General features: G+C 49.8%; 1 protein-coding gene across 2 annotated transcripts in view; it reads left to right on the forward strand.

Moving 5' to 3' along the window:
- The first annotated feature begins 6,034 nt into the window (after positions 1-6,034).
- Positions 6,035-13,097, forward strand: part of kcnab1a (potassium voltage-gated channel subfamily A regulatory beta subunit 1a) — a 416,725-nt gene continuing 409,662 nt past the window's right edge. For both annotated transcript variants that reach the window (XM_072474409.1, XM_072474410.1), the window contains exon 1: positions 6,035-6,696. In XM_072474409.1, the coding sequence (XP_072330510.1) occupies positions 6,482-6,696 (215 nt within the window). In that variant the 5' untranslated portion in view covers positions 6,035-6,481. The remainder of the gene's footprint in view (positions 6,697-13,097) is intronic.

A 13,097-nucleotide genomic window follows, 5' to 3' on the forward strand; every position in this document is an offset into this window, starting at 1 on the left:
GCACCGATGGAGGTGGTGGCGGTGCTGACGCTGGCCAGTCATCGTGGAACTCCGGGTGCATGCATAAGTCCTCTTTGTCCTTTTGTGCGGAAAAGGAGAGGGGGGGGGGTTGCTCTGGTGGGGTCAATATTGGTGGCGCGGTGGGAGGGGGGGGGGCGCATTGGTGGGGGTGTGTGTTGGGGTGGAACCTGATGGTGCCAGGTCCCTGAGTGAGACAGTATCTTGGCGGCCATCGGGGAACTCAACGTAGGCATATTGAGGGTTGGCGTGGAGCAGGTGAACCCTGTCCACCAAGGGGTCCGCTTTGTGGAGTCGGATGTGCCTATGGAGAAGGACCGGTCCTGGAGCAGCGAGCCAAGTCGGGAGCAACACCCTGGATGTGGACTTCCTGGGGAAGGTAAAAACACGTTCATGGGATGTGTTATTAGTGGCGGAGCACAATAGTGACCGGATGGAGTGTAGAGCGTCAGGGAGGACCTCCTGCAGGCGAGAGGCTGGGAGGTTCCTGGACCGTCGGGCCAGTTGGACGGCCCTCCAAACCGTGCCATTCTCCCGTTCTACTTGCCCGTTCCCCCGGGGGTTGTAGCTGGTTGTCCTGCTGGAGGCTATACCCCTGCTGAGCAGGAACTGCCGCAGCTCATCGCTCATGAATGAGGATCCCCTGTCACTGTGGATGTAGGCGGGGAAACCGAACAGAGCGAAGATGGTGCTGAGGGCCTTAATGACGGTGGCAGACATCATATCGGGGCATGGGATGGCGAAGGGGAATCTGGAGTACTCATCGACCACACTGAGAATGTACGTGTTACGGTTGGTGGAGGGGAGGGGCCCTTCGAAATCCATGCTGTGGCGTTCAAAGGGACGGGAAGCCTTCACCAGGCGCGCACGGTCTGGCCGGTAGAAGTGCGGCTTGCACTCCGCACAGACCTGGCAGTCCCTGGTGACTGTCCTTACTTCCTCGATGAAGTAGGGCAGATTGCGAGCTTCGACCAGATGGTACAATCGAGTGACCCCTGGGTGACAAAGGCTGTCGTGTAGGGCCCGGAGTTGGTCCACTTGTGCGCTGGCACATGTACCTCGGGAGAGGGCGTTTGGGGGCTCGTTGAGTTTACCGGGGCGATACAAGATCTCGTAATTATAGGTGGAGAGCTCGATTCTCCACCGCAAGATTTTATCATTTTTGATTTTGCTCCGCTGTGTGTTATTGAACATGAAGGCTACCGACCATTGGTCCGTAAGGAGAGTGTATCTCTTACCGGCCTGGTAATGCCTCCAATGACGCACAGCTTCAACGATAGCTTGGGCCTCCTTTTCGACGGATGAGTGTCGAATTTCAGAGGCATGAAGGGTGCGGGAAAAGAATGCCACGGGTCAGTCTGCCTGGTTTAGAGTGGCGGCAAGGGCGGCGTCTGAAGCATCGCTTTCTACTTGAAAAGGCAGTGACTCATCCACTGCGCACATCCCGGCCTTGGCGATGTCTGCTCTGATGCGGGCGAAAGCGTGTTGTGCCTCCGCTGAGAGGGGGAATTGGGTGGACTGGATGAGTGGGTGGGCCTTGTCCGCATAGTTTGGGACCCACTGAGTGTAGTAGGAAAAGAACCCCAGGCAGCGTTTGAGGGCCTTGGGGCAGTGGGGGAGAGGAAGTTCCATGAGGGGGCACATGCTGTCAGAGTCGGGCCCGAGAAGTCCGTTTTGGACTATATAGCCGAGAATAGCTAACCGGGTCGTGTTGAACACACACTTCTCTTTGTTGTAGGTCAGGTTGAGAAGAGTGGCAGTGCGGAGGAATTTATCGAGGTTGGCATCGTGGTCCTGCTGGTCATGGCCGCAGATGGTGACATTATCTAAATACGGAAAGGTGGCCCGCAAACCGTACTGGTCGACCATTCGGTCCATCTCTCTTTGGAAGACCGAGACCCCATTTGTGACACCGAAAGGGACCCTAAGGAAGTGGTAGAGGCAACCGTCCGCCTCGAAGGCAGTGTATGGCCGGTCCGACTTCCGGATAGGGAGCTGGTGGTAGGCGGATTTCAGGTCAATTGTTGAGAAAACCCGGTACTGCGCAATCTGATTGACCATATCAGATATGCGTGGGAGGGAGTACGCGTTGAACTGCGTGTACCGATTGATGGTCTGGCTGTAGTCCACGACCATCCTGTGTTTCTCCCCAGTTTTAACCACTACCACTTGGGCTCTCCAGGGGCTGTTGCTGGCCTCGATAATACCCTCCTTAAGCAGCCGCTGGACTTCGGACCTGATGAAGGTCTTGCCCTGGGTGTTGTACCGTCTGCTCCTAGTGGCAACGGGCTTGCAATCCGCAGTTAGATTGGCAAAAAGGGAGGGGGGATCGACCTTGAGGGTCGCGAGGCCGCAAACGATAAGGGGGGGGTAAGGGCCTGCCGAATTGGAGGGTGAGGCTCTGGAGGTTGCACTGGAAGTCCAGGCCCAACAGGAGTGCAGCGCAGAGATTAGGAAGGACATAGAGGCAGAAGTTACTAAATTCTATGCCCTGGACCATGAGGGTGACTGTACAAAAGCCTCGGATCGGGACGGAGTGTTATCCGGAGGCTAGGGAGATCCTTTGATTGGCAGGGTGGACCGCGAGGGAGCAGCGCCTTACCGTATCTGGGTGAACAAAGCTTTCGGTGCTTCCGGAGTCCAGCAGGCACGAGGTCACATGGGCGTTGATTTGAACCATCGTCGACGTGGTGGCCAGGTAGTGCGGGCGAGATTGGTCCAGTGTCATCGAGCTGCGGGTAGCCATCGGCTGCTTTGGGTGGCGAGCGTGTGCGGTTCTGATGTCAGGATGTCCGGGGACCTTGTGGGGAACAAGATGGCGTTGCCCATGGTGCGCACATTGCGGGGTTGGGACAAGATGGCGGCGCCCATGGTGCGCACACTGCGGGGTCAGGACAAGCACGTGGCCGGAGGGGGACAAGATGGCGGCGCCCATTGGTCGCACATGGACCCGGGAGGAGAAGGTGGCAGCTCCCATTGTGCATCTGGCGTGGGGGAGGGGGCGATAGCGGGCGCGATCGCAGCGACTGCGCAGGCCTGGCACATAGCCGCGAAGTGGCCCTTTTTACTGCAGGCTTTACAAACTGCAGTGCGGGCCGGGCAGTGTTGGCGGGGGGGGGCTGTCTGCTGACCGCAGAAGTAGCAGCGGGGACCCCCGGGTGCGCGGATCGGTGTGCAGCACAGGCGTATTGGGAAGGCAGGGCCCTGGCTGAGGAGGTCGTCGGCGGGGTCCAGGAGGGGAAGGAAGGGGTAGAAGGATGGACAGAGCGGCGGGAGAGTTACGATTGTACGTTCCGGGATGCGATTGTCATGGAGAGCGCCAAGGTTTTCGTCTCCGCCAGTTTGAGCGTGGCCCCTTCCAGCAATCGTTCTCGGATGCGGTCCGACGCAATCCCCGTCACAAAGGCATCGCGCATGAGGAGATTTGCGTGTTCGGCAGCCGTGATGGCCAGACAGTCACAGTCCCGGACGAGTGGAATTAGGGCCCGCCAGAAGTCTTCAATGGACTCACCAGGTAGTTGCGAGCGGGTGGCAAGTACATGCCTGGCGAAGAGCGTGTTCGCCTTCTGCGTGTAGTGTTCTTTGAGGAGTTCCATTGCTTTTGTGTAAGCGTCTTGGATCAACGGGAACACACTGGAGCTCAGTCTGAAGTACAGGACGTTTATCTTCTGAGCCTCCGTTGACACGGGGTCCGCCGCGTTGATGTAAGCCTCGAAACATGCTAGCCAGTGAGTAAAGTCTTTCCTGGCGTCGGGTGAGTGCGGATCCAGCTGCAGGCGATCGGGCTTAATTCGGATATCCATTCTGTGGAAAATCTGACCGTAATAAATTGATGCACGATCAATTGCACAAAGACTAAAGTTGGGTACAACTGTGGTTTATTACAGTCAGATGCGTGGCCTCCTGCTGCAGCTGGCGAAATGGCAGCGCACTGGAGGTCATGCATATTTATACAGTTCTCTGTGGGCGGAGCCAGCCGGCAGGGGCTACCGGCGAACCTGTAGTGCAGGTCCTACCTTACATCTCCTATTACAGTGGTTCACCACAATCTATTAACCAATCACTGACTTACAGCCAAAAGCCCACCATAGAGGTATCATATATGCTGTCCTCAAATTGCTTTGGTGTTGGCTTTGTGAGCTCTTGCACTATTTGGGTTTGACTCTCTGCCCTCCCTTCTCAAGGCAGCCATGACTAAACCATAAACCATGTCTCCCTCCCAAGAAAATACAACATTCCCAGCTTCTGCAAAGCACCTATCATCATGATTCACAGGAGATAGCAACTCTTCTTTATTTGTTTACAAAATTCCAAGCAGATGCAACCTTGGTATAGGTACACATTAACTCTCTGCCTTTGTGTCTAGCATTCATCTTTAGCTTGCTGTCAGGATCCTATTAATTCTTTTCTAGCCTAAATAGCTAATACAACTTAATTACCCTGGCGGCCTAGCTTGTCCTTCTCATGTGAACCAACAACCATCAAGACTAATTGAAACATTAACTCCCTGGGGTTAAAGGCACAGTGACAATATAGATAGGAGATTGTCGAAGGGACAGGAGAGAAGTGGTGAATGGTTGTTTTTCTGACTAGAGGGAAGCGTACAGCCATGTTGCTCAGGAGGACCATTCCTCTTTTTGATATATATTAATGATTTGGGTGTGAGTATGATTTCAATGTTTACTGAGTTTTGTGTTATTTGCAATGTAGTAAACAATGAAGAAGATGGTAAGAGATTACAAGAGGATGTAAACAGACTGGTGGGAAAGGGCAGACATGGACATGAAATTCAATGCATAGTGTGAAGTGAAACATTTTGGTAGGAAGAATAATGAGAGGCAACATAAGCCAAATATCATAATTTTAAAAGTTCAAAAACATGAACCTGGGGTGTGCATTCACAAATCTTTAGACATGGCAAGACAAGTTAAACAAGAAAATAGAAGCAAGGAGGCCATTCGGCCCCTCAAGCCTGCTCGAAGTTAAGAAGGGTGTTAAAAAAGCATATGGGTTTCTTGACTTTATTAATAGAGGCATGAAGTACAAAAACACAAATGTTACACTAAACCTTTATCATACCCTGAATAGGCCTGATCTGGGGTCTTGTGTTTACCTCTGGACACTATCTCTCACGATGTCAAGGTGCTAAAGTAGCTACAGAAGAGATTTACTCGAATGGTAGCAGGGATGAAGGACTTCAGTTATGTGGAGGGACTGGAGAAGCTTAGGTTGCCCTCATTAGAGCAGACCTGTTAGGAGATTAAGCTTGTGTTCTAAATCGTGGACAGTTTTAATTGAGTAAATGAGAAGGATCAGTTACCAGTGGCAGAAAGGTTAATAAGCAGAGGACACAGATTTATGATGAGTCGCAAATGAGCCAAAGGCAACATGAGGAAACTTTTTGTACAGGGAATTGTGATGTGCAAGGCAAGTCTGAGAGGGACTTTGAAAACAAACAGAATAGTACCTTTCATAAAGACTTGAAGGGAGATGTACAAAGCTATGGGGGAAGAGCTGGACAGTAGGACTAATTGGAAAGCTTTATCAAGGAACCGGTTTAAACACAAAGAGCTGAATGACTTGATTCAGAGCTGAAGCACGCTACGATTCCTGTACAGTACCACCCCCCATTGCTGCATATTCGGTTATGCCTTTATTGAAAATTGATATGGCCGAGCAGGGAAGTGCTAATACCCTCACACCAGTGGCCCAGAGCAGACCTTTGCTGCTTATTGTAATAACGATGCGATCTGTCAAAGAACCCTGACATACATCAGCTTTTTGTTGTTTCCCAGTGCCTGGGGTCCGATAACAATAACAGGCAGCTGAACGCCTTAATAAATTCTCATCGGTCTTTCCTGGGCTGTTATTCCAAACGACTGCTGGACGTATCCTCGGTTTGTTTCCTTTGAGTCTGCGTGAGAGATTTTTTTCAACAACTTGTGCGCACGGCAGTTAACAGTTAAAGAGTTAAGAAGAGTGTGTCAAGGAAAGCATGCAACCTAATGTGAAATAGCAACTGGGGGCTTGGCGAGGACGTGGGAGGAGCCGGTTCACATTGTATCAAAATCTGCAGGCAACCGAAGGCAGAGTTGGGAATTTCAGGCTGCATAACGTTCAAGTGTTTGTTTTTCTTCACCAAAGAGTTAAATCACTGCAGATTTGGCGGAAGGAGGAAACTGTAAAGTGGGGGGAAAGCTTAATGCTGTGTGAAAAGCTTTCAATATTTAGTGTTGGCACCGTGTCACCCGTTGCCCTGCATCAATCTTAGCTTCGTTCACTATCACTTATCTGGACTGAGTATAGCACTCGAGTACCTGTGATGCGATGTTTTGCTAATTACTGTCTCTCTGGATTAAACCAACAGCTCTCTTTGCTGCTCCGCAAGTGTTATACTAGTACAAAGCAGCTGGTTTGTTGACTTGAGGTTAGCATTTTGCTTCGGCACCATTAACAAAAAAAGATGCAAGTCTCAATTGCTTGCACCGATCATAATTTGAAGACACGGAATAACGAGGACAGGCATAAGCAGAACCCCAGCAGCCCGAAATTAGGGAATGGGGCCCGTGCAAAATTTCGGACGGTTGCTATCATTGCCCGGAGTCTGGGACACTTCATTCCTCAGCACCACATCTCTCTGAAGGAGTCAACAGCAAAACAGACAGGGATGAAATATAGGTATGAGAAATATTCTTGTTTTACTCAGTAGTTTAGATGTGTTCCATTGCCTAATCCAGAGAATGATTTCACAGCTAAAGCAATAATGTTATTTGTACTGATCTGTGGAGTATAATGTACTGCCCGTAACATTCAAATGCAATTATGCTAATCACAGCCCTTTGATCTCAGTGGGTCCAATAAAGTAAATGTGACTTTGTGCATTAAATGAATTACTGCTCTGCTAAAAGCTTCAGTGTTTTTGTTCCGTGCAAGAGGTTTGGATACAATATTGAAGGTTGTGTTAATATAATGTTTCACTGATTCAGTACTTTGTAGAATGGATGAATATTGATACATTACTATTTAGACAAAGTGGTAGGATTTTTGTAGGCTTCATGTAAAATATACATTTTCAGTAACCGTTATCCACTTTTCTATTTATATGCTATACTTATCAAGTACTAAATACTGAATAATAAAGTACGAAATACATATAGCTGAAGAGTACTAACAAACTCTTCAGTAAAAATACACTGCAGATATGTAAAAATGTTATTGGTGAAAGAAAGAGCTTATGGCATTCTCTGCTGGGATCTCCATCATCATGTAGGAATTAAATGTGCGCTAGTCTGACCACTAAGTACTTGTTTTTTGTTGTTGTTTTGAATGCATACTATTCCAGAAATTTATTTTACGATAGTATTGAAGCACGTACATTAAAATGTAGAATATTTTTTATCAATGTAGTATATAACGCAGCAGTGAAATCCAATGGTGTTTTCTGTTACAAGTTCCTTGAACAAATACTTCATTTGATTTCCACCAGTATGACAGTAAATTCTGTGCTTTGATGTGTGTGGACATCCAGTCCAGCTTTCTTTCAGAAACATGCTTGAAGATGGAAAATCCGAGGTAGTACAACTCGGGGAGATTGAAAACCACCTTTAAGAAGTTTAGTCAGATCTTGAATACCAACATCAGAATGAAAACATAAGTCTTGCAGAAATTTAAAAATGTTCAAGGATTTTTACATAAGTGCTCTGTTTAAATGGTTCACTTCCTTTAGACAAAACTGCTTCAGAAGCAGATTATTATTTAAAAAGTGGGCCAGCTGCATACCAACAGAAACTTTAATAGCAACCTCAGTAACTTGTGCCTGAAGAGATCCTAAATATTAAATTTAAATTAGCATCCAGTAAACTCTGTATAGCCTCACTCTTTTAAAATCATGGACTGATTTTCTAACCAGTCTCTATCTTTTATCTGATTTAGTTTCTGAAGATATCAAATTCTGCTTTGTATGTTTGCTGGTATTTTGGAATCACATTCCTTGAGTGCATTTATTTATAATTAGAATAGTTGATATAATTGGTCATTTCTGTTGTCTTCTCCAATGACCCTCCCCTGTTTTGTCCAAGCTACATGCCCATTACTCCCATGATTTCATGTTTGAATCTCCTCCAGTCTGGCCTCTGCCTTTTCTCAAATGTGTCTCTAGTTAAAGTAACAATACTGTATTTTTGATCCTGACTGTCATGCTTTATCCCTCCGCATCCTCCCCGATTGTACCGCATGATTCTCCTCCAATATCTCTCCAGTGACATCTTTCCAAATGCAGTGAGGACATTCTCAGTAAGGCGAAGTCTTCTATTTCCTGCACTGTCACCTGGCAAGTCCCTCTGAAATCTGTTTTCTGTCTCTGTCACAAACTCTTTCATCATTAGATGCCTCCCGACCAACATCATTGTTTCAGGCTCAAATTAAATTGTGCACAAGCTTTAAAGTTCTGTTCAATCCTGAGCTGAGCACAGACTTCACATTGTCTCACAGGGACTGCTTACCTCCACCTCGACTACATGTCCCTCTTCTATCCTTACATTTGTCCAATCGCCACTGATATCCTCATGCATGCCTTTGTTACATTTAACTCAACTACCCCAATACCGACATCCATTTCAATACTCCACATTGAGCAAAGCTTTGTTGTGCATATCCCATGCTACTTTATATCCTGTTTACCCATTATCCTTATCTTTGCTGACTTACATCGGCTCCCTATCTCCCTATACATTAATTTAAACTCCTGATCGTAGTTTTTAAATGTGCATCCAATCTATTTCTTCCATCTGCTGATGTCTTATATTTTCTTTCCAAAATTCCTTTTACACAGCAGAGAATTGTTACAGTGCAGAGGAGGCCGTTCAGCCAGAGGAGGACTTACTCTTTTGGGTGCTCTCTCTTTGCGGGGGCCCCAATGACATTGAGCCACACCCTGAATAACGTTAATACTCTCCTGACCCTGCTCATCCTCAGCTCATGCAATGCACAGCACAGAAATCCAAAATCACTGCTTGACAATGCTCCTGGCTGGCTGCCTGGTTGCTGCTGTTGGATTTCTGCCCTGGTCTCTGCTTTCTCTCTCCCTCGCTGTCTGGCCCGGCTGCTGCCCAGCGTCCTTGCCCTCAGACCTGCTCTCTGGTTGGCCTCTGGCTCTGGTCAAGTTGCCCTGCTCCCACTGGCCGCTGCTCCCCAATTCCACGAGACACGACACTGGCAGTTGCCTGGCCGATGGCTGCTCTGCATCTTTCTCTGCTCTAGCTCAACCCTCGACAACCACTTGTGTTCCTGCTGGCTGCCTCACTGCTGCTGGCTATCCGGCCTGGTCTCTGCTCTCTCTCGACCTCACTGCCCAGTCCAGTTGCTCCCCAGTCCAGCCCTCTCACCCTCCGCCCTGCTGTCTGGCTGGCCTCTGGCTCTGGTTAAGTCGCCCCTGTCCTGCCACGGTTCCCCGAGACACAGTGTTGGTGCTTGCCTGGCCACCTTTACACCTCTCGACTGCTGCTCTGCTCATCTCTCTGCTCTCACTCGGGTGATCAAGCCTCGAGCCTCGACCCTCAATGACCGCATGGCTCCCTGGTTATTGCTATCTGGCCTCTGTTCTTTATGGTTGATTGCCCACCCACCCTCTTCAGCTCTGGCCTGGAGGTAGAGCATCACCCCGCTGCTCCCCTCGATGGCTGTTGGCCAGTATTGCCCCTTCGCCATCAATCGGAGCCTGGTGTTGTTCTGTAGTGCCTGCTGATAGGCTGTGTTGTTCTGTATTGCCAGCTGATAGGCTGTGTTGTTCTGTAGTGCCTGCTGATAGGCTGTGTTGTTCTGTATTGCCAGCTGATAGGCTGTGTTGTTCTGTAGTGCCTGCTGATAGGCTGTGTTGTTCTGTATTGCCTGCTGATAGGCTGTGTTGTTCTGTATTGCCTGCTGATAGGCTGTGTTGTTCTGTATTGCCAGCTGATAGGCTGTGTTGTTCTGTAGTGCCTGCTGATAGGCGGTGTTGTTCTGTATAGCCTGCTGATAGGCGGTGTTGATCTGTATTGCCTGCTGATAGGCGGTCTATCAGCAAAAATAAAGAGCTACCAAGGCTCTGATTGGTGTTCCCAATGCAACTGTCACCTCTGCCGATGGGGCCCTCCCATTTGTTGGGGCCTCGCGCTGCAACGCTGTGTTTCTTTGAAAGTCCATCTCTGCATTCACATCTTGCAATGGCTCTTTGAATGAGCCATTCAATTAGTGTCATTCTGCCACTTTCTCCCCATACCCCTGTACATTCTTCCTCTTCAAATGGCCGTCTAATTCCCTTTTGATGCCTCAATTGAACCTGCCTCCACCATACTCTCATATGGTGCATTCAGACTGTAACCATTTGCTCATAGCCCCTTCAGCCATCTTAGTCCTATTTTCCGGAATTCTCTCTGTGATCCTTTTTTTGCCATCCTGTTTTTACAAACATTTTAAAATCCATCTCTTTGACCAAGACTTCAGTCACTTCTCTTAACTTCTTCCTTTTTGCTGAACATCATGTATCAGTGAAGTACAATGGGGCTATTCTGGGCTGCATAAGGGTAATTTTCTTGATCCATACTGTGCAACTACTATGTTGCTGCTTTGTGTTGTCAGTGGGTGATGCATTGTTGGAAAATTACCAACAATAAATTAAATTCAAATTTTATTTTTATTGATTTGGCAGTGGTGCGTTTAGGACAATTCCCAGCATTTTGGGGTCCACATTCCGTAAATCCATTTATTTTTCAGTGAAACCCAGAAACGTTGCTTATTATTCAGCTTGTTGAATTCATTATTTAGCATAATGATTGCCATGCAGGAGAAATAGCCTTTTTAGAAAGCTATTAAAAATATTCCTTAAATTCTGACTACCGCAAGTACATATATAAAGCCTAATCTTATCATAATCATTTCAAGCTATTGTTAAAAAGCCCAGAGCTGACTTCCGGTTGCGGCTATGGCTGGGTAGGTCGCACATTCGGCAGCTCCCGCCGTGAACGGACGTTTGGGCCCTCTTGAGGAGCCCCAGGTGTGGGAAGGCAGCAGTAAGGTTCCCCCAGCACTGCATGGAGTGGAGCGGTCAAAAAAGTGATCTTGGAGAAGAGAGGAGAACGGGCGCAAAAAGGTAAGATGGCGGCTGCCGGAGACCAGGCAGCGTGGGCGCAATGGTCGCGGGAGCAGCAGGAGTTCCTGAAAAGCTGCTTTGTGGAGCTGAAAGCAGAGATGCTGGCCCCAATGAAAGCGTCGATTGAGAGGCTGGTGGTGACCCAGAAGGCTCAAGGGGCGGCGATTAGAGAGGTGCAGCAGAAAGCCTCTGAAAACGAGGACGAGATCCTGGGCCTGGCGGTGAAAGTGGAGGCGCACGAGGCGCTGCATAAAAAGTGGCAGGAAAAGTTTGAGGACCTGGAGAACAGATCGAGGAGGAAGAATCTGCGGATTCTGGGTCTTCCCGAAGGCATGGAGGGGTCCGGCATCGGGGCATATGTAGCCACTATGCTGAATACGCTAATGGGCGTGGGAGCCTTCCCGAGGCCCCTGGAGCTGGATGGGGCTCACAGAATCCTGGCAAGGAGGCCTAAGGCAAATGAGCCGCCAAGGGCCGTAGTGGTGAGCTTTCACCGCTTCACGGACAGAGAGTGCTTCCTGAGATGGGCGAAGAAAGAACGGAGCAGCAGGTGGGAGAATCGGAGATCCGCATCTACCAAGACTGGAGTGCAGAGCTGGCCAAGAAGAGAGCAGGATTTAACCGAGCCAAGGTGGTTCTCCACCGAAAGGGGGTGAAGTTCGGGCTGCTGCAGCCAGCGTGATTGCGGGTCACTTTTCAGAACCGCCACCATTATTTTGATATGCCGGAGAAGGTGTGGACCTTTATTCAGAACAAAAAAATTGGACTCGAACTAATGGGTTGCTGTGGGTTTTGGGAAAGCTGGGGAGTGGGAAGAGGGGATTGGATGTGATATGTGTGTTTAATAGGCAGTATTATTGCTTTGGGGGGGCTGCTCCTCGCGTTCGAAGGGGGGAGGGGGTGCAGGAGGCTGTGGGTCATTGGGAATTGGGGGGAGGCTGCAGGAGAAAGGAGCTGCGCCATGGGGCGGGGCCGGCTCAGGTAGAAAATCAAGGGCTTTTTTTCCCGCGCTAAAGAAGGGGGGGGCGTGGCCCAGCAGGGGGGGCGGTGCCGGAGGGGTGTCCGTATCGACTTGAAGGGGGAGGGGGGGACTTTGACGGGGAATCTAAATGGGGGATCATTGGCAGAGGCGGGAGCGGCTGGGGTCAGCAGGAGTCAGCTGATTTACGGGAGTGCAATGGGGGGAGCAAGGGGGCTAGACAGTTTTCTAGCCGGGGGGGGGGGTGGGAACTGTGTTGCTGCTGCATTGACCGAAGGGGCGCTGGAGATAAGAGGGAGAGTCGGGGCGGGGGTCCTCCGCGTGGGGGACTGGAGAATTCGGGAGGCGTGGGCACGTGGCTGGCCTAAGAAAGGAGATGGCTAGTCGGCAGGGGGGGGGGGGGGGCGCCAAACTATGTGGCTGATAATAGGGGTCGATATGTGATGGTGAGTGGTAGGCTGCAGGGGACCAGGGTGGTGCTGGTGAGTGTGTATACCCCAAATTGGGACGATGCAGGGTTCATGAAGCGCTTGCTGAGTCGGATCCCGGATCTGGAAGCGGGGAGCCTGATAATGGGGGGGGGACTTTAATACGGGACTGGACCGATCCAGGTCGAGGTCGGGCAAGAGGCCAGCTGCGGCCAAGGTTCTCAGGGGGTTTATGGATCAGATGGGGGGAGTGGATCCGTGGAGGTTTGCTAGGCCGGCGGCCAGAGAGTTCTCTTTCTTCTCCCACGTGTATAAGGCCTATTCACGGATAGACTTCTTTGTAGTGAGCAGGGCACTGATTCCAAGAGTGGAGGGAACGGAATATTCGGCCATAGCGATTTCGGACCACACCCCGCACTGGGTGGAGTTGGAGTTGGGGGAGGAAAGGGACCAGCGCCCGTTGTGGCGATTGGACGTGGGACTGTTGGCAGATGAGGAGGTTTGTGGGCGGGTCCGGGGGTACATTCAGAGATACATGGAGGCCAAT

This window comes from Scyliorhinus torazame, chromosome 14 (genome assembly GCF_047496885.1).
Source record: "Scyliorhinus torazame isolate Kashiwa2021f chromosome 14, sScyTor2.1, whole genome shotgun sequence".
Lineage (NCBI taxonomy): Eukaryota > Metazoa > Chordata > Chondrichthyes > Carcharhiniformes > Scyliorhinidae > Scyliorhinus > Scyliorhinus torazame.